Source organism: Thalassophryne amazonica, chromosome 5 (assembly GCF_902500255.1).
Source record: "Thalassophryne amazonica chromosome 5, fThaAma1.1, whole genome shotgun sequence".
In the NCBI taxonomy this organism is placed as follows: domain Eukaryota; kingdom Metazoa; phylum Chordata; class Actinopteri; order Batrachoidiformes; family Batrachoididae; genus Thalassophryne; species Thalassophryne amazonica.
In genome coordinates this window covers 91,490,799-91,511,982 of record NC_047107.1, presented here as the reverse complement: position 1 = coordinate 91,511,982, position 21,184 = coordinate 91,490,799, and the positions used below count along the sequence as shown (strand labels likewise).

Here is a 21,184-nt window from a genome sequence, read left to right as displayed (position 1 = left end):
CCATGAGATGACCAAGACACTGGGACCAAAATGTGGAGGACCCTTTCGTGGCTTTTAGTGGCTGTGACATTGTGTTAAGCTTTGGTGGCATAAAAACATAGTTATGACAGCATTCTAGACCCAAGCAGTCACTCCTTCATCAGTCATAGATGACTTGCTGGAACTGTTGGAGGGATTCTTCATACTTTCACTAGCAGCCAGGACAACTGATGCAGAAAACACATTAAAGGAGCTGCCTAAAAAACCACCTACTCCATCACTAATGATTGAGTTCTGTTTAGTTTTTTGCATTAGTTGTCTTATATAGAATGGTCGGTGGAAAACGTTAAACCTGGTTGAATGATCAGTATCAAAGAGTTGATCACTGACAAAAAAGATGGACATGGCATGACAGATGCCAGCATGCGCTTGTCAGAGCCATGGTCACAGGCAAGTTACTGAGCATGCACAACTTCAAGATTAAAGTCTTTCATATTGCGGCTTGGAACATAAACATATTCGGCTCGTCTTGTTATTCAGTAGATGTGGATATTGCAAAAACTGACAATTTTAGAAATTTGTTCTAATTTTATTCATTTTGCATGATAAGGAAAAATAAACATGAGTAGTGGTTACTGTGTGGATTAATGCAGACTCCTCCAGTTTAAACTCTTAAGAATATTTATTAATTCATTCATTTTTTTGCCACTTATCCAGGTCAAGGTGGAAGTAGACCAAGTGTGAGGAGGCCAGCAGGAGTCACTGTGCATGTGTTGGTCAATAGGCCTCACTCGGGCTAGAGCCCAGGTTTTAATCGCCTGGTCAGTGTCCACCTCCCCTACCAGAGATTGTGGGTTTGTCTCCCAAGTGGAGCGAATGGGAGGAGCCAAACACACAATGCAGAGAAGCTGCTACACAAGCAGATCAGTCCATACTTCCCTATCCTCACCTCCTCCGCTTAGGATGACTCCCCCTGACCCAGGGTGGATAGTCTACCGTTTTCCAACAGAAAGGATGGACGCGTATATTAATTCTTTTTTGAAACCATTAACCTGTCTCTATTTTCTCATCCTATTAAAGCTTGTGCTCAGTCACACTCCAGTTACTAAATATGGGATGTCTGAAAATAAAAAAGTGTGTTACTGGGGCAGATGTACAGGGGAGGAATGATTGACAGCCGCTTTAATGAAAAACAAGGCTTGTGACAGTGTAACAGCAGCGCCATCTCACGCTTTCTTGTAGAAATGCAGCACACGAAAGGTTACCTGCAAAATCAGAGCATTTACTTACTTGAGCTACTGTTTCTAGACTATTATATTATTCAGTGACTCGTGTTCCAACTCTTTCCATAAGGAAAACATCATTGCATCTGATATAATTTGGTGTAGGGAAGAGACAGGACAGAGGAGAAAAAAATACTGTATGTATAGAGATATAAATTGAGAAATGCTTGTGCAACTAGGGACTGTTATGAAAATAGTTGTACAAAATGATGGAGATTTGGGCAGTGTTGCAATTCGCTTTGGGAGTGACGAGGATGGACAGGATAAGGAATGACCATATTGGAGGGACAGCTCATATGGGACGGTTTGGAGACAAAGTCAGAGAGGAGAGACTGAGATGGTTTGGACATGTGCAGAGGAGCAACCCAGGGTATGGTAAATGGACTGCATTTATATAGAGTTTTTCCATCTTCATCAGACGCTCAAAGCGCTTTACAGTTATGCCTCACATTCACCCCGATGTCAGGGTGCCGCCATACAAGGCGCTCACTACTCACCGGGAGCAATAGGGGATTAAGGACCTTGCCCAAGGGCCCTTAGTGATTTTCCAGTCAGGCTGGGATTTGAACTGAAGATCTTCTGGTCTCAAGCCCAATAGCTTAACCACTAGACCATCACCTCCCCATCACCTCCCCCAGGGTATATAGGGAGAAGGATGCTGAGGATGAGCCACCAGGCAGGAGGAGAAGAGGGAGGCCAAAGAGGAAGTTTATAGATGTGCTGAGGGAGGACATGCAGGTGGTTGGTGTGACAGAGGAAGATACAGAGTTCAGGGTGAGATGGAAATGATTGATCTGCTGTGGCTACCCCTAACGGGAACAGCCGAAAGAAGAAGAAGAAGGAGAAGAAGAAGAAGAAACGTGTTTAATTTAAAAACAAGATCATTTCAGCAGTTTTACAGGCTTGAGTCTGTTCCTCTTCATTGTTACTACCTGTCCAATTTTGGAGAAGACCCTCTCACACAGCACAGAAGTTGGTGGCATATGAAGACAGATTTTGTCCAGCTTGTAATGAGTTGAATAAACAGCTGCCTCCATCTCTCCTTTCCTCACACTCTCAAAACACTCGCACAAACACTTTCTAATGTTCTCACACTCACTACCACAAAGTACAGATTGGTCATCCCTGCACTGAAAGGTACTGTACAACTATACTTCAATCACCTGTTTTTGCACAGAAGTGTTTGTTATTATTATTTTCTTGTTCTTATTGTTTATGCACCAGATCAAATTCCTTGTATGTGCGAACTTGAAACCTGTCACTTACACTACCAGCTTGGGGGCATGTAATTGCATATTTAAAGGCAACAGGGTTATTCAACAGAATATAGTAGCGTAATTTCACCCATTTCCCCCCCCTCTCCCTTATCTTCATATTTCCTTATGAATATAGCAGCATACGCCAGACTGCATTAATGCTCCACGCCTAAACACTTGGTGGCGGTAATGCACCGTGTCGGTTTGCAAACAGCTATTAATCTTGACAGAGGAAGAAGAAGAAGCTAGCAACAGCAGCGCGGTGTGGCGTGTTCGGTTAAAAAGTTGTCAAAATGCCCGTAGATTTGGATCAGTGGACCGGGCCTCTTTCTTTGACGGACGTTGAGGAAAAGCCTGCACGCCCTCTGGATGTAAAATATGGCCTGGTGACAATTGACGAGCTTGGCAAAGTGCTCACACCAACGCAGGTTCGTTAGCCTTTAGCTAACGCCATTTGTTAGCTTTAGTTTGGCGTTAAGGTCGTTTTTGTTTTAACCGTTTGAAAATATTTGCAAGGTTTTTATGCCGAGTGCCAGCATATCACATTAGTTGGCCAACAGCGCCCTCAGCTGGGTGGTTATCCTTATTTTATTTTTTGGGGGGCTCGGTGTTTGTGTGACTGCAGGTGCAGAACAGACCCACCTCCATTGACTGGGAGGGGTGCGACTCCTCAAAACTCTACACCCTGGCCTTGACTGACCCGGATGCTCCCAGCAGACGCAATCCCAAATTTAGGTAAGAAGTTTATTCTGAGCATGATCTAAGGTTACTATTGGGATCTGGAACTTCTCCAAACGGTCCCATTGGAAGTTACGGTACAGACGGTTGCCCAGTTCCAGATCACCTTTTTTAAAGTCCCGCTATACGGAGCCATAATGCAACTGAATGTCCTTTATTGTGTATTGTTGTATTGGGTATTTGGATGTTATTTAGCTGAAAAGGTCTAGGTGGAGTAGCGCTTCTACTTAAAGTATGAAGCCACATTATGTGTGGCGCAAACATTTGCCAGAAATGGATCACTTTTGCCGGTTCCGGATCATGACACTCTGTGTCACTCTGGGTTCATTCCTGGCATCTGGCTGGAGCCCTTGTAATGCAGAATGATACACACTGTGCCCGAGAATGTGTTTTGAACACAAAATGATAGAAATAATACTTATTAAATGAGAATTTACTTCGTTTCGAAAAGCGCCATTATACGTTTTTACGAGCAAAAAATGAAGTGTGGAGGTGAGATTTCTCCCGAATTAAAATTAAAAGCCCCCACATTCATGTCTATTCGTGATGTTGAGATGACCCCCCAAAGTCCACATGACTCACAACTACAGACACGAGGTTGCTGCGTCAGTGATCCGCAACCGGCAAATTTTCATGTCGGAGATAAATGCGTGCAGCAATTACACAGCAAGACATAACACACTGACATTTTCTACCCAAGTAAGTAAGTATTTTCCCACTCTAGAACCAAAAACACAGAATGGCTAACTTACCTTTGCTACATTTTAGAGATCGTTACTTTAAAACTTGCAGGAATGAGTGAGTCAGAAAAAGCGTGCACACCGCAGACACCAGGATGTTTTGATTCCTCTGCTGATCACAAGGACGGCTGGAGCCGGTCGAGCTTGTGGTCGTTTGTAGACAAAACATCAATCTTTCCATTGGTACCAAGTATTAGCTTATTCGTGCTGATTACGAGAAACGGCGGCACAAAAACTACAGCAGTGATCCGGAACTGGCAATGATCCGGAACTGGGCAAGTGACTGTAGTTTCCCTCTTCCAACATGTGGTGCAATTGTCTTCCAAACAAAAGTAGACGTTGGAATTTTCTAGTTAAAGATGAACTGAAAGTGAACTTTCCTTCCACTTTAAACTGTTTGTGCTTGTCGTGTGAAGTTGTAAAACCGAAGCGTGCTTTAATGTTAAATAGTAAGTTGAATGTGGTTCAGCAGCACTTCTGTATCTGATGCAGATGATCAAAGTGCTTTGCAGTGATGCCTCACATTCTCACAACTACACAGTCCATCAGTGTGTGCTACTATACAAGGTGCTAAAATTGCACACTAGCAGGTTTCCTGGAATTGAACAGAGGATGCTTTGGTCACATACCCACCTCGCCAGCCTCCATCCACATCTTCCTGCCTAACAACTTAGTCAGCCCCTATTCCTACTTTATGACCCAGTCACACGGCACTTAATGAAGGACAACGAAGCTCAAACAAAACAAGAAATCTTGACTTTCGTTGGCATTGTTTAACCTTCACTCAGCTTCGTTCCTGCAGTTGCCGCTTTGTCAGGATTTTTAAGCTGTCAAAAAAAATTTGAACGAAGGGCAATGAAAACCTCAATTCATCTGTATTTTGTTTTGCTGTCGTTCTTGATTTTTTTTTTTTTTTTTATTGTTTGCTTAGGTTTTGTAATGTTAGCTTTAGTTTGACTTCGTTTGACCAGCTGAATGTTTTCACAGTACATAAGTCGTTTCTGAACACTGCTGCTTCATTCATGTACCGTCGGAAATTACAGGGCAAACTCAGCCTGTTTGCTTGGATTTTTTTTTTTTTTAATCTGGGTGAGGGCTCAGTTTCACTGGGCTCAGGCACCTTATATAGGCCAGAATTAATCTTTTGTGTGAATACAATTATTAATTATTTTATCACAAGCAACTGCTGAATTTGAAAAAACAAAGTTGTGTAATTCCCGACGGTACTTGAACACAGCGGCGGCAGCAGCTCCTGTGTGCGCTTATTATTTTTTAACAATGCGAGTGTAGGAATGGCACTCTAACCCTTATGTACATGTGGCAACAGGGAGATCATTCAAATGATTATATAAAGAGCTGTTCTGGAAGGCAGAATTCATGTTGTGGATCATCTGCAGCTGGTGGAAATAACCGCACATGAGGAGTCAATGCACGTTCACACAGACTGATCAGTTTACTGCTCTGATATATTCAATCATCTTTACACTTATATTTATTCCCCCTTTTGACAGCTTTCTGTTATAAATCAATATATCGGGTGTCCCAAAAAATATGCAACATTTTATCAGCAAAGAAAATGGTCAAAGCATATGTCTAGGAAATAAATTTATGGCTGGATAGAAAGCTGAAAGGTTGAAGTTTTTCATACCTGTGTCAATATTGGCCCTGCGTTTTGTCAGTCTCTTAGACAGCATGTTCAATGTAGGCCCCGCGTTGGCCAATTACAGCCTGCAAACGCTTTGGGGAAAGTGTCCTGAGGAATGTTTCAGATTTCTCGGCAGATGTTTTCCTTCAATGCATCGATGCTTGGCATCAGCATAAACTTCAGAGTCTCTGCAAGTAAAAAAGAAACATAAATGATTAAGTTTGTAGCATTTAAGGGCCAAACCAAGTGTTTTAAATGTAGTATATTTTTTTATTTTAAATTGGAGCAAGACATAGTGCGCAGCGTGTCGTCAGACAGTGAGGATTCTGATGATGAGGAGATGATCCCTCTGTTCTTGACAACAGAGGTATTGGAAATCTTCTTTGTCTTTCGGCTGTTCCCGTTAGGGGTCGCCACAGCAGATCCGTCATTTCCATCTCACCCTGTCCTCTGTATCTTCCCCTGTCACACCAGTTAATTTAATTTCAATTTAATAGATAGATTGCTCATAACCAAATCCATGGTATGGAGCACTAACAAAAACAAATTCATACTTTGACAAAAGGAAAACACTAGAAATCAAAATTCAATACAAATCCAGAACCCCTTTCAAATAGGCACCAAGTTTACAAATAATTTTCCTGTTTTCAGATTGAAACAGTAACACGAAGTTATGTTTACCACCTGCATGTCCTCCCTCAGCACATCCATAAACCTCCTCTTTGGTCTCCCTCTTCTCCTCCTGCCTGGTGGCTCCATCCTCAGCATCCTTCTCCCTATATACCCTGGGTCCCTCCTCTGCACATGTCCAAACCATCTCAGTCTTGCCTCTCTGATTTTGTCTCCAAACCATCCCACCTGAGCTGTCCCTCTGATATGTTAATTCCTGATCTTTTCCATTCTTGTCACTCCCAAAGAGAATCTCATCATCTTCAGCTCTGCCACCTCCAGCTCTGCCTCCTGTCTTTTTGTTAGTGCCACCGTCTCTAAACCGTACAACATAGCTGGTCTCACTACTGCCTTGTAAACTTTCCTCTTCACTCTTGCTGATATTCTTTTGTCACAATTTACTCCTGCCACCTTTCTCCACCCACTCCACCCTGTCTGCACTCTATTCTTCACCTCTCTACCACACTCTCCATTACTTTGAACAGTTGACCCCAAATATTTAAACTCATCTACTTTCACCACTTCTACTCCTTGTAACTGCACTGTTCCACTGGGCTCCCTCCCATTCTCACACACACACACACACACACACACACACACACACACACACACACACACGTACTCAGTCTTGCTTCTACTGACTTTCATTCCCCTTCTCTCCAAAGCAGCCGTCAGCTGTCATCCAAGCATAAGCAGCCACATATTCAGAACAGATCAAAATGGATTCTTAAAATGGATTAAACAAAATTAATTTAAAAAAGCCCACGTTTTTAATGATACTGTTTCCTTTGTAAAATAAAAAATACATACGCTAAATAGCCTAAACATGACAACTAATCATTGCACATTAAAATGCCTAATGCTGCGCTTAATTGCCGCAACACGTTTTTTAGTGGCCAGCTTTAAATCGGACGACTTTCCTTGACCTAAATGCAAAGAATTCTTAAATCAATTAGCAGGCATAAGCTTTTAACTGTGGGTGCATAAAAGATTGATTCAAAATCATTAGGCATAGGTTATGTCAAAGAATTCTTCAAACCTCAGCCAGAGTCCGTTCCTCTGCGGCAACGCTGTTGACCGCCTCCGTTACACTCTTCCACACGGCATTTTTATGAGTGCCTTTGACTCCACTTTTCAGACTGCCAAAAAGTACAAGTTTGTTTTGCTCCACCTCCGATGTTAGGATGCCGATTTCCATCTCCGAAAAGTTTTTCTTCTTCCCAGTGGTTCTTCTCTCCATGTTGAGCTCAGTGGGCGAGGCTTCCGAACCATGAATATTTAAGGTCGTAACATGCTAATGACGATTAAATTCAGCCGCTGCCTTTATCAAGAGTCGATCATTCGTACGCTGGGATTGGTCAGATATGTTTCATAAATCACACGTGTCTTGTCGTAAGACCAATTATGCGCTCAGATCTGTGCCTGTTTTTACGCAATGTTGATAAATGAGGCCCAACATGTCTACCTTTCACCTCTCCATCATATCAGCCAGCTCTCTCCCTTTACCAGTCATACTACCAACATTCAAAGTCCCCACTCTCATTTCCACCCTTCTAGTTTTCTTCTCCTGCTGTTTGTTTTCTCCTCCTCTTCTTCGTCGTCTTCGCCCAGCAGTAGCCCAATAGGGCCAGATAATTTGACCTTTATCCTCAGTTTCTCCGAGGAGCCCAGTCTAATTTCCCCCCCCCCCCCTTTTTTTTTTGTTTTTGCTCAAGGGAGTGGCATCACTTCCTGGTAGTCAACATGAAGGGCAATGACGTTTCCACTGGCTGTGTTATGTCAGACTACGTGGGCTCTGGCCCACCAAAGGACACAGGTAAGAGAAAGCTGGCACCACTGGAGGATGGTTTTATTTTTATTTATTTTTTTGCATGTGCTGCAAAAGTAGTTTGAACTTGTGCTTAATCTTCTCTGTATCACATTAATCGTGTTTCTTGTAAGGTTCTGGCTGTCTCTGATACCTCAGTGAGTTAAAGGGGAACTGAAATGTTTCAATCTAGGCTCTGTTTTTAGATGCTTCTGGATTAATGTCACATAACAAACGTAAAAATTAATTGGTACAGTATTTAGGATGCAGATACATACGTTGTTGTACAGGTCAAGCTAAAAGCACGGTAAACTGCTTCTTGTCGATACTGAACAGGTGAAAACAGATGTCTGGTTCTGTGGTGGGGATCCTAGGAAATAAACATGCATGTTTGCCTCACTAAATGTAAATCTTCAAGGTGACTGATTATACAGCTCAGGGTTCTAGCCATGGTGTACCGTACTGCAAATTTCCACCCAGCTCTCTGGTTCAAATTGGCTATGCCATCCAGCACAGAATTTCTGAAAAATAAACTGAAATGTTGCTGAAAATGTACCAATTTGATCGCATTTCAAGCTTATAGAATCATAGTTTAGCAATTTTAAACCAAAATGAAAGAAATAAATATTTCAGCAGAGATCAGAGTTGGCGTGTTCTGTGGGCACATAGCTGTGAAGGGTAGCAGCTGAAAACAGGGTCTCTGCTGCGTTCTGAACTGAAGAAAAAAAATCCACCATGAAAATTCTGCATTACATAATCCAGAGGGCCTTCTGTATCATGATACATTCAGAAATTTGCAGTTTATTTTACAGTTGAAAGTCTGTTTCTAAAAAGCTCCACTAGGGTGGTCCATAAAAATGGTCAAAAATTTTTTTTCAAAAAACTTCAAGTCTCACCCTCTAAATTTGTTGTACCTAACATAAAAACACATCATGTACAATTTCATAAAACTCTAATAATTTTTACTGGTAGCACACAGCCCTTAAAGATTTTGCTGGCAATAACTTTGTCATATAGTATGGTCATTTCCAGATATTTCCAAATTATTTCTGTCAGTTTAATATTGATATGTCGGGACAGAAATTATGGCAATACATTGGAAAATCAAATCTTTTCATATCCCATAAAATAGTTAACACTAAAACATGAATTGTGAGATGCAGTTCTTCTCGTACATGTATCATGCTCCTACAATACCTACATACTGGGGTAGCGAAGATTTTGTAACAATCAAACATTGCATTTTAATTTTATTGATGAAATACTGTTTCATTATTGATAAATTTAAATAAGTCTATGCTTTATATATTTCCACATATATTTTGATCTAGCTCCAAACAATAATATTCTTTATGCCTTGCAGTACTTAATATTCAAAAATGTATGAATCAGCACAAGAACCAATTATACAACTGTGTAACATAAGAGAACATCCTTTACATTATAATGATATTTAAGTTGCTTGCATCATGACCAAGACTTGCTGCCGTTTCAGTCAGCATATAGGTGGCACTTCTGTGTTGTTTTGGTCCTATCCAATGCTGCTGCAAGTCCTGGTGTTACAACAGCTTTAATTTTACTGGCTTTTTGTGGCACTGGCATAACAAATTCTTCATCTGGACTTTCTGTGTTCTCTTCACTCTGGCTGGAGACAGTGTCAGGTAGTGAGACATTAGATGGTCCAGGCTCCTCTAGTTTCTCTTTGTATTTTGCTTCTGCAGCTTTCCTTTTTTCTGCTCTTTGTTCTTTGGCAGTTTGTATTTTATCTATGCCTGCCATGCATCCCCTTCTAACTTTCTCTCGCTGAGCAAGTAGGAACTGTCTGTCATCTTCAAACGTTATCATTGTTAGGACATCCTGATGTGCCACGTCAAACAAGTCCTCCAAAGATTCACAAAACACTGTTTCATCTTTCTTCTGCTTGTCTGTATTGCGATTCTTGGTCTTTTTCAATGTTTTCCATTTTCCGAACACCTTTTCTAACTTTGTGATCAGATGCTGCTTTGCCCTCAGTGGGATTCTAGCTCTCTCCCAAAAAGGAATTGCCATGTCTATAGAGGTCACAGCAGCATCATGGATAGTTTTCTTCAAATCAGTGTGTTTGAAGAAAAATACCTTGAGTATTTGCCCATTTGAGGGCAATTTGTTTCCCTTTATTTCAGTCGGTGGAACCAATAAGGTATACAAATGTTCTACTTCTAGTAGCTGACATGTTTTACTGAAGTTTCCAGTTAATGGTTAAGCATGTTAAGTCAGCCGGTGTCTCTTTTTACATTTATCTCATGTTAGATTCACCATCACCAAAGATCTGAAAGAAAAGAAGCTGTGAATTGAAGCAAAATTTTCAGCTTGTAGCCTAAAATAACATTTTTGAAAGTATGTTGTTTGTGAGAAATATTTAAACCCAGGTATAGTTTTAAATTGAATATAAAATTATAATTTAGTTACACTCAGGTGGTTAACTTCTATCCTCTTTATAAGTGATGTGATTAGATACTGGATAATGGATAACCTATTGCACGGGCACTCGGGCAGCGATAACTGATATATTTACAACCTTCAGCTATGATGTGCTACCTCTAAATATTAATGTATGACAAAAATATTTGGCAGGCTTTCTTTTTTCCCAAAGCATCATAAAATGAAGGGGTGAGAGTAATGAATTTCCAACTTTTATTTTTTGAACCACCCTAAGCTCCACGTTTCAAAAACAGCAGATGCGAGTGATTGGGGTGGAGGGGAGCACCGAGGTGGAGAGGAGGGGCACAGCATCAGTGAAAGGTGAAACACTGATTGTTTTTCAATTACGAGCAGGCTTGACAAATCAGTCTAGGTTCAGCTCTTATTCAAACAAGGCAGTTAGGTGTTATGTTGTTTGAAAAGAAAAAGTAATGCAATCATGCTCAAAAAATGTTGAGGAAAAAAAACCCCCCAAAAAAGTCAGGATGACAGAAAAACTGCCTGCTTCACTGGATTAAAAAGCTACTGTAATTTTTGAAGACGGAAGTAAATGCTTTCTTGATTTCGGTCCAGTAAATGTTTAACATTTTCAACGTTAATTTATCCACTTAGACTTTGACAGAAACATGCAAAAAAGAACTTTGATCTTACAAATATTACAACATACGAGGTCTGTCCAAAAAGTAATGGACCTTTTTATTTTTTTCAAAAACTATATGGATTTGAATCACGTGTGATTGCATCAGCCAAGCTTGAACTTCGTGCGCATGCGTGAGTTTTTCACGCCTGTCAGTTGCGTCATTCGCCTGTGGGCAGGCTTTGAGTGAGCACTGGTCCACCCCCCTCGTCGGATTTTTATTGTCAGTGAAATGGCTGAGAGGCTGCCGCTTTGCTCCATGAAAATTTTTTCAGAAACTGTTAGAGACAGCCAGTTGGAAAACATTCGAAAGATTCAGATGGATTTCGGTGACGAGTCTGTCGGCGTTACACGAATTAAGGAGTGTTAAAACCTTTTTAAAGACGGCCCACAGTGGCGGAGGGCACACGGCGCACCGAGCGGCCATCAACAGGCTGGAATAACCAGATCATTTCTAAACTGAACGCTGTGTTGATCCGGGACATCGTGTGACTACCACAGAAATGGCAAGAGAGCTGGACATAGCACTTTTGTGGCACATTCCACTGTTACAGGAGATTTTGTAATGAAAGACGTGCGGGGGATTTCGCGCGTCGGCACGGAGCCGCTCATTACGCGCAACAAAAAAAAACACTCTTCCGTGTTGGAAGTCTCACAGGACATGTTGTGGCATGTCCAGCTGTTACACAATTTCTCGGATACTCACTCGACTGAAAAGCCATCAAAAGCCGTCTGAATCTTCTGAATGGATTCCATCAGATTACTGATCCATCAGATTACTTAATCCATCAGATTACTTTGTCCACAGGTCTTCACCGGTATGTGTGGCTGGTGTACGAGCAGTCAGGCAGCCTGTCTTGCACTGAACCCGCCCTCAGCAACCGCTCTGGTGATAACCGTGGCAGGTTTCAGATCAAGAGCTTCAGAAAGAAGTATAACCTGGGAGACCCCGTGGCTGGAACCTGCTACCAGGCTGAGTGGGATGACTATGTCCCCAAACTGTATGAGCAGCTGGCTGGAAAGTAAAATAACCACTGAAATATAGATCACTGAGCACTCGGGCTTCCTGGCCTGACAGAAACAAAAGCCCCCAAGAACAGAATGTTTTCAATCCACAATACCAACAATAAAAAGATGGTTACATACAGACCTGACTAGATTTTTTTTTTTTTAATGGGGTGATTACTGTTAACTGTTACTTAAAAATGTGGCTCAACTGTAAATGTTTCATTTTTACCCAAGGCCAAAATATGGCCATCGGGTATTGCAAAGGCCTTGCATCCATCCGTCTGTGCTCAGCATAAATCCAGTCCTGTTACTGAGTCTAAAAATTCACGGGGAACATTCTTGGGACACAGACCTTGGACAAGTTCAAAGATGGCCAACATTGATCAATTTTAAGAGGTCAAAAGGTCACTTTCCTATTTTTATGCTCGTATGGCAGAGGGTATTTTACCATTGTTATATTTACTGTTTTCAGAGTCTGCACACCATGTTAATCAGTGTCTTATTTTCCATACCCATTTCCAGTTCACTGACTGTAAACGGCATGTAAGATTTCAAAACCTGCCAGTTACTTTTACAAGCTTTTGATTGGCTAAATGGCGTAACAAGGCAACCTGGGCACCTAAAATGCGCTAAGTCTTAATTAGGTTTCTCAAGCCAATGTATGAACCACTGCATGAACATACCGCACAGACTTCAAGCTGAAGGAAGGAGGCCCCAAAATCACGACCAACCAGAGGAAGCCATATAGGTGGTTGTAAGAATTTACTATGAGCTTTGACAGCTCTTTGTGTGTGTGTGTGTGTGTGTGTGTGTGTGTGTGTGTGTGTGTGTGTGTGTGTGTGTGTGTGTGTGTGTGTGTGTGTGTGTGTGTGTGTGTGTGTGTGTGTGTGTGTGAGAAGCTGGGGAGGGCTGACATCTGCCATTTGGTATGTTTATGTATTTTGGGTCAAAGATGAACCCCGCAAAAAAACACAAAGTTGATAGGACTAATATTTTTGGCGAAATTAGGGATTTATAGGTACCAACATTGAACAATGGAGGTTTATCACCATTAAACAGTGTCTGGTAACTAGACAAGCTCTGAACAAAGGAAACATGTCAACCTTGCTAGCTGTAAAACGTGACAACTACATGTGCCAAATAATAAATGGAATTCACAAAACTTTCTGCACTTTCAGTTAAAATCGTTATAGAAACTTTGCATAATTTATTATTACCCTTAAAATGTCAGCTACCTATTTTATAAACACTACCCAATCTAGAGCACATGGATCCCCACGGGCAGGTCACAAGTCACCAAACAGAAGAAAGTGACCAAAAAAAAAAAAACACATCTCTGTGCTGCTTTAAAAATAAATTTGCCTACAAGCCAGTGTGCCCAGGAAAAGATCGATCATGTTTCTAAAAAAGTTTGCAGGTGTTGACTTAAAAAAAAAAAAAGTCAAGTCTTACGGAGAAATGCTATCCGATTGGAGGAGATCCAAACAATGAAGCATGAGGGAGGATGTGGCATCTTGTATTTTCCTGGCAAAGTGACTCGTCCACTGCATAAAATAATCCTTCATAATAACGGACACTGACAACCACTGAAACTTAAAGCTACAGCAGTGTAAAATGTTACAATTTGCCCAGCAGGACAGTGTCATACAGACCACAGACCCCCGCCCACTTTTTTTTAAAACAATTTCTTCAATTTTCAACAGCGTTTAGAAACATTTTAGTTTTACTTTGGATGTTTACATTATTTTACTTTGTGGCAGGGGGTGGTGGCCAAGTGCTTAGTGCACTTGGTTTCAGTGCAGAAGGTTCCCAGTTCAAACCACACCTGCCACATTCCTCCATGTAACGCAGAGTTGGGTCAGGATGGGCATCCGGCGTAAAACTTGTCAATTCAACAGGCAGATCCACCTCTGATTTGCTGTGGCGACCCCAAGTGTAAACAATGAGCAGCGAAGGGACTTACATCATTTTAAACCTGTACATAGTTATTTCACAAAAACCAAAAACAGTCAGGCAAAATTATTAGCCTGGAGTAACAGCCTGCAGTCATTAGCTGTAGTTTCAACAATCTCAGATATGTCTCCTCAGAATTCTTTGTAATCTGTTAAGCGCCTCCAGATTTGATGGTCTTCTGGTATGGACCTTGGTCTTCACTTCACCCCCCAAATTTTCAATGAGATTCAAATCAAGGCTTTGTGCAGGCCAGTTAGTAACATTCACTTTGGTCTTCTGGAGGTATCTTCTGGATAACCTCCTGTTTGCGGCGCCTTGTTTTTAATGGTTCTTGATTTCCTGTTTTCTGTTCCTTCTGCTTTGTTAAACTTTGTGAAAACCTTGTAACTGTTAGAAGGCCTAAGCAGTGGCTCACCCCCCCGAGTCTGGTCCTGCTTGAGGTTTCTTCCTCAATATGAGCAGAGGAGTTCTTCCATCCTTGCTTGCTTTAGGGGTTGGTAAGGATAGACCAGAGTCATGTGAAGCGCCTTGAGGCAGCAAAAACATCCAAGTGAAATAACAATGTTCCAGGTGCTACAAAAACTTCATCCTGCTTCTGGTGTGAAGCAAATGCAATAAAGACTTCAATGCATGTGTGATGAGCAGTTTATTTACAAATATAATTAAAAGCTCTGACAGATTCATGCTTTCATTTAACCTGGAAAAAAAAACTTAAAGTGCATGCATTTATAAAGCATGATACTGGTCTGGTTTATAACAAAATACACAGCTTGAGGTGTGGATACCCCCCCCCCCCAAAAAAAAAAATTTAATCAAATACTAAATTAGGAGGTGGAAATAAGCATTTAAAATTTTTTCGATCTGACATAAAATACAATATGAAAATAAGTAAAAGCTCTCCTTAAGTCCTTCTGTACACGAAGTAGAAGTCCCCGCCCCCATGAAGCCCTTTGTGCTAACTGGGAGTTAATGTCACAAGTATTTATTCACATTGGCTGCCAGTGCAGAGAAATCAGTACCATGATCATCGCCCTCCTCAGTAAATAATAATAAAAGATCACATTTATTAGCGTACCTGTATGTACATCACCATATTTGTCTCTCAAAGTAGCAAATATTCAATTTTTTCATTGAAAACGTCCTGGTGAATAAATACCAAAAAGTGTGGAAAGAAGCAGCGCTGTCAAATAGCTGCAGAAGAAACAACTGATTTATCGCTTTGAGAAATTTTTTTGCTTTTCTTGAGACCAAATAAAAACTGGAGGAAAAAAAAAAAATCCCACCTCTTTAAAAAAGGAAAAACTGTGGCTGTGGAGCCTTTTTCAGCATGGAAGTGCCATCGTTTTGTTCACTTTCTTGTTTTTCTGCTTTTAAGAGTCGCACCAAAAAATGTCACTGTACAAGAAACGCCGAACACTGTGACAACGTTAATATTCTTACAAAAACATGACAACTACAGGAATTAATCCAGCATATATTCTGTCAACTTGTGACACCATGAGATGTGATTGGGGGGAGGAGTTCTGGTGTGCGAGGGGCACTCAGAATTGTCTGACTGGCCCAGAAACGCAACACTGATTGTGGATATGGTTCTGTGTGAGAGCACCTGCTGTCAGCTCAGGTACAGGTGGGGAGGGGTGTTCTGATGCTGAAGGACACCTGGGGACTGTCAGAGGTGGCGGTGACACCAGCCCCTCATCTGTAGTCATCCTTGGCGCAGTCCAGGGTGCCTAGGTTACCGAAGCCCAGCCGCGTGCTCTCCATGTCGAAGCTGTCGATCTCCCGCTCCTGACGTTCCAGCAGGTGTTTGAAGCGGTCAGTCCTCTCCTTCTGAAGGGAACCCAGCTCCTCTTCAATCTACAGGCAGGCAGCCAGACAAAGTGATTTTCTTTCATTCTTTAATTCTCTAAACATTTTACACAATGTTGACTTCCCCTCCCGCTACGTCACAAGTTGCCCCGATGCAGATTTTTGGATGAGTTTACACCCATGCTTTGGGTGTAAAGATAAGAGACCAAACAATTTTTTTATTATAAATTACTATAAATATAACCAACAACAAACCAATGTACTTTATGCTGCCTTCAGTCAGACTGGCAGTCACTATGTCACATCACTTAGCATTTGCATAAAACAGACTTCTCGTCCATGTTGGCCCTGCCTAGCTGGCAACAAAGCAACCATTTGACTCTGGTTGCTGCCTTCTCTGGTTGAAAATGAATGGCAGCTGTTCATTTTGCTTCTGTCTCTTGCAGCTAATGTGACCAATGGGTTATGGGGTCCCAGCCATGCTAGACAGTATAGTAAACAATGATGTCAACATGCTCTCTGGTGGACAAAGGATATAATATTTCCAACTGTTTTCTGTTTTGTTTATTTGGTAAAATAAAAGTTTTTATACTGATAACGGCAGTATCAGTACATTTGTGAAAAGCTCATATTGGCTAATATTGTCAGCCAACCAATACCATCGAGCTCTACTGTAAGTTATTCCCAGCATACAAAACTGTGTTACATTACCACAACATGAAAGATACATACTTGAATGTTAATTCATTTATGATTCTTTACTTTCTGTTACAACCATCCATCTCATCACATGGGGTGGGGGATACACTGAATGCTGACCGTCATTCCATCTGGAGTTGAAGTGACGCAATCAAGATGTGCTTTCATGCGGAGAAGCAGCAGCGCTACTCAGAGTCCCTCCCAGATAGTCAAGCTTCTCACTCTGGTCCTGGAGCGTAAGACCAGACATGTCCTTGTTCTTTGGGCATCACCCATAGGTGAGAATATGAGTGTAAACAGACTGGTAAATCCAGAGTCTCACCTTCTAGCTCAGTTCATTGTTCACCACGATGGTCTGGTACAACATCCGTAAAACATTATGCACAATCACAATCGGTCTATTGATTTCACTCTTCAACTTATCCCCACTCGTGAACAGGACTCTTGAGATACTTAAAGCTCCTCCACTTGGGGCAACAACTCTACCCTGATCCAGAGGGGACAGCACACCCTTTTCCAACAGAGGACCAAGGCCTTGGATTTGGAGGTGCTGATCCTCATCCCAGTTGCGTCACGGTCTGCCTCAAACATGCTCAGTGGGCATTGGAGGTCACAGTCTTATGAAACCAATAAACACATCATACTAAAAAAAACCAGAGACATAAGTCAATGAGCTGGACCCGCTCCGGTCCCTGAATGCACCTTGAAATCTTGTCACTGAACATCCAAAACAGGATTGATGACAAGCGGCCTGGCGGAGTCCAACACCCACCGGGAACAGGTGTGACAGAGGTTCCACCACCCAATACTCCTGCAACACCCGAGGGACCTGGGTGTGTGCCTTTTTCAAGTCCACAAAGCACATGTAGGCTGGGTGGTTATACTCCCAAGCACCCACTAATATTCTTTACCCTCAATTTTAAAACGTTAATAGAAAAATTATACTAAAGTAAACTGGGTGTTCATTCAAAAATACATTAAGAATCACAAGACAACATTCTTTAAAAACAGTCCTTATAGTCACTTAACGTTTTACTAAAATGTCCCTGATGACGTGACATCAGATCACGTCAGCGAGCAAATAACTACTGGAACCACAGGACCCATAGTAAGTAGCAGTGTTTTCTCACTGCACACATATCACAACTGCTGCAGAATTTATTTATGTATGCCACAGAGACGGCAAGCCAAATACCACAAAACTGGAACCTGAGCACCCCAGTGAAACACAGCTGATAGTTATGTTATTAATAATCTCACCTGTGTGGTTCACTGACACAAAACAAAACAAAAAAAACAAACACATAACCTGACCACAACAAGTATAGCTGTGATTCAAAAGCCAAATCTGCACCGCCTGTCTGTGCTTCTGTTGAGTTTTCATCACGGGCTGCGACAATAACACATACTATATGGAACTGGGTGCAGGCTTTGTGGTGTTTCATGCTTCAAACTGTGAAAGTATAAGCTTCTTAATTTAAATCCCGGCAGAAGTGGTGGATGAATAATGGTGTTACTGCAGCACTCATGTCCACAGGTGCAGACAAAGCACGGTGTGGTGCAGTACGGCAGCGAGGCTGACTGAGCATGCACAAAAAACTCCAGACTCTTGAGCAGAACCTGAACCGAGGACAATAGTACTTCTAAAAGCATGACATCATCTCCTCCAGAGTGCAGATCAGGATACAGCCAGGAGATGGCGTCAGGCCGCTACAGCTCGCTACAGCTGGTGGAACCACTGGGCCCAGCAGAACTGGATTGGGGCAGCAGTTTTAACATCTCTTCCTTTGTTGTCTGAGTGCTGCCTACTAGACTGTGGCAATGATGTCGGTCACTTGGGGAGCTGCTGCTCATGGTCAATCTAAGCTCATCAGATGTCACTGGTACACAGTCACGTCGTCTGTCAGGAGTCACAGCAGCTCACAACGTAAAATTCTAAGTGTATGAAAACCATTTGACAGTAACAACAGCTGCATATTTAAAGGGATTCACAAAAAGAATCAAAAGATCTTTTTTTAAAAACCATGTGATTATTACAGAAATAGATCACACCATAAATCAAAAACAAAGTTCACATTCGAGAGATTTCAGGCACATTTTAGGGTGGACCTTTGAAGGTTATTCAGATACAAACAAGCTGTTAAGACGTTAGTTACACTATGTTGTCACATTACAAGTCGAGCTGCAACTAATGATCATTTCCATCATCAATTAATTGAGAAAATAAATGACAGATTAAATCAACTAGTTGTTTGGTCCACAAAATGTCAGAAAGTGGTGATAAATGTTTAAGTGTTTTCCAGACCCCAAGATAACTACAATCTTGTCTAAAGCCCAAAAGCACCTGGTTTACTTCCAGAGAAGAATAAAGCTGGTACCGGTATATAACAAATAAACTAGGAAAATCACATTTACGAAGTGGAAATCAAGCTATGGATTAAAAAAATAATAATTCAACACGATTAACTGATTTTCAAAATAGTTGTCCACTAATTTAATAGCTGATGAATAACTCGATTCATCTTTGCAGCTTTAATTACAGAAAAAAATGAGAAGATGTAGTCAGTAGGCAGCACTGATTTATTCACCAAGTGTGATGGAGGAAAAAAACAAGAAAGGTGGAAAGAGTTTTTGTTTATCAGGTTGTGAAACATTAAGCAGCAGAAAATCTGAGTAGGAGGGTGGACTGGGAGCATTTTGAAGCTGTAGTGGACACAAGTGTAGGTCATACGCTAAGTTGTTTTATATTAATAGCACCTGGATGCAAATGGTCGATTGCGGGCTGAGTTCCAGACAATCACATGAAAAAAAAAATATCGGTCACTGGACTCGAGAGGCTTTAGTGCTGCTATAACAGACTGATGCAGCAGGTGGCAGCGATGCACCAATAAGGATGCTGGCTGCTGTTAAACGCCAGAGAAGAAGAGCTGCTCTTCTTGGTGGATAATAAGAAACAAAAAATTATAATTTTCATCTTGGATTATTTTTTTCATTTATTCGAATGGAAAATCCATCTGTCTTAAATGCAATGTAAATATGGCTTTACCGAAGAAAGGTAATTTGGAGGGGCATTTCATACGATTCACAAGAAATATGATGCTAACTTCTGATGCTAACCCGGCTAAATTCCCTCTGCTCGCCCGAAAAGTCCAGGAATTGAAAAGTCGGCGAGCAGCACAATGGTCCATGAATATGAAGAGTGACGAATATGGCAAACGAGTCCAGTCCTCTGAGGATGCAGACCAGTAGTCTGAGGATGCATTTATACTGTTCGCAGCTGGAGGAGACACATATCTGCTGCACACAGATGTTAGGTGGCTCAGCAGAGGTAAATTTCTGGAACGGTCTTCTGCCTGAAACTAAAGAATTTCTGAAATGTTCAAATCATGCTGAACATGCACAGCTTTTGGATTTGAAAGCAAGTTTAAAAGCAATTTACATGTGCTATCAAGCAGGTTGCAACAGTGTGACTTGCAGAACTTTCCACACATGGACACAGAACTTAAGCACCAGGACAAAGACCGTGGAGCCTGAGAGTGCATGTTATGATGATCATGTGCAGAGCATCTTGTCAGAATCTGACAGGCGCTTCACTGACTTTGCATCAAAAGAGCCTGTTGTCAGTTTTCTGTTTATTTTTTGTTTTTTTTTTTTCTTCCTCCATTTGGGGAAAATATAGATGTGGACTGTATATCGTCCAAAGTGGCATCACTTCAATCTGGATCCTCACATTGAAAAATGACATTGAGCTCAAATCCAGAGTAACACCTGACATGAATGTCCAAATCTGGAATCTAATGCAGACAGAGAGTGTCTGAGTGCCTGATTACAGCTGCACTCAGCTCCTACTGTCCAGTCTATGAGAGACGAGCTTCCTCCTCTCGGTGTCAGAAGTCCCACTAAGGTAGGGAACAACTTTTCCAACTTGAGGCCAGTCCTAGGCCTACTTGTGTTTATTCTTTTCCACTGTGCACATTTACTTCAATGATGCATTATTATTGTTAAAAACTGCCAGGAAATTGTGTTATTATATTGGTGCACAATATATTGTGGCTACGCTGTGGCGTTCGATATGGCTCAGTAAATCTCGATAAACTGTCAACTTTAAAAGTAGATCTCGGTTGAAAAAAGGTTGGGCACCCCTGCCCTACATTATGTTCTATGGAGCTGTAAAAACCATCAGTAAAAGGCTGAGTGCATTAATGTCACCGTACCTTTTGTTCCAGGTGAGCCCGGCGGAGCGACACTTTCTGATCCAACTTCTGCTGCTCGCGTTCGTGCTGAGCCTCAGTCTGCATCTTGATCTTGCTTTGGTAGGCGTTGAGCAGCTCCATCTCCTGTTGCAGCTGCTGTTTCAGGGCCTGGCATTCTGCTTCCTGGGCCTCATCCAGACGCAGCTGACACAGGCGACCATGGACAGCAACAGAGACGAGGGAGAGAGAGATGGGGAGAATGGAGGGATGGCAGTGATGCAAGCAGAAGGAAAGAGAGGGAACAGAAA

General features: G+C 41.7%; 2 protein-coding genes and 1 long non-coding RNA gene across 7 annotated transcripts in view; 2 read left to right on the top strand and 1 right to left on the bottom strand.

Moving 5' to 3' along the window:
• Positions 1–1,568: 1,568 nt before the first annotated feature.
• LOC117510945 lies at positions 1,569–21,048 on the top strand. Its single transcript, XR_004560849.1, has 3 exons — positions 1,569–1,579; positions 13,004–13,017; positions 20,873–21,048. It is a non-coding gene; the product is annotated as an uncharacterized LOC117510945 (long non-coding RNA).
• Positions 2,743–12,363, top strand: pebp1 (phosphatidylethanolamine binding protein 1). The gene is made up of 4 exons (XM_034170874.1): positions 2,743–2,946; positions 3,144–3,253; positions 8,026–8,126; positions 12,023–12,363. The coding sequence occupies exons 1-4, from the start codon at positions 2,812–2,814 to the stop codon at positions 12,238–12,240; spliced, it is 564 nt and encodes a 187-aa protein (XP_034026765.1). The 5' UTR covers positions 2,743–2,811; the 3' UTR covers positions 12,241–12,363.
• Positions 14,805–21,184, bottom strand: part of taok3a (TAO kinase 3a) — a 204,130-nt gene continuing 197,750 nt past the window's right edge. For 4 of the 5 annotated variants that reach the window (XM_034170867.1, XM_034170870.1, XM_034170869.1 and 1 more), the window contains 2 exons: positions 20,898–21,080; positions 14,805–16,032 (listed from right to left, as the gene is read on the bottom strand). In XM_034170867.1, the coding sequence (XP_034026758.1) occupies positions 15,871–16,032; positions 20,898–21,080 (345 nt within the window). In that variant the 3' untranslated portion in view covers positions 14,805–15,870. The remainder of the gene's footprint in view (positions 16,033–20,897; positions 21,081–21,184) is intronic. The other variant, XM_034170868.1, reaches the window with a different exon arrangement.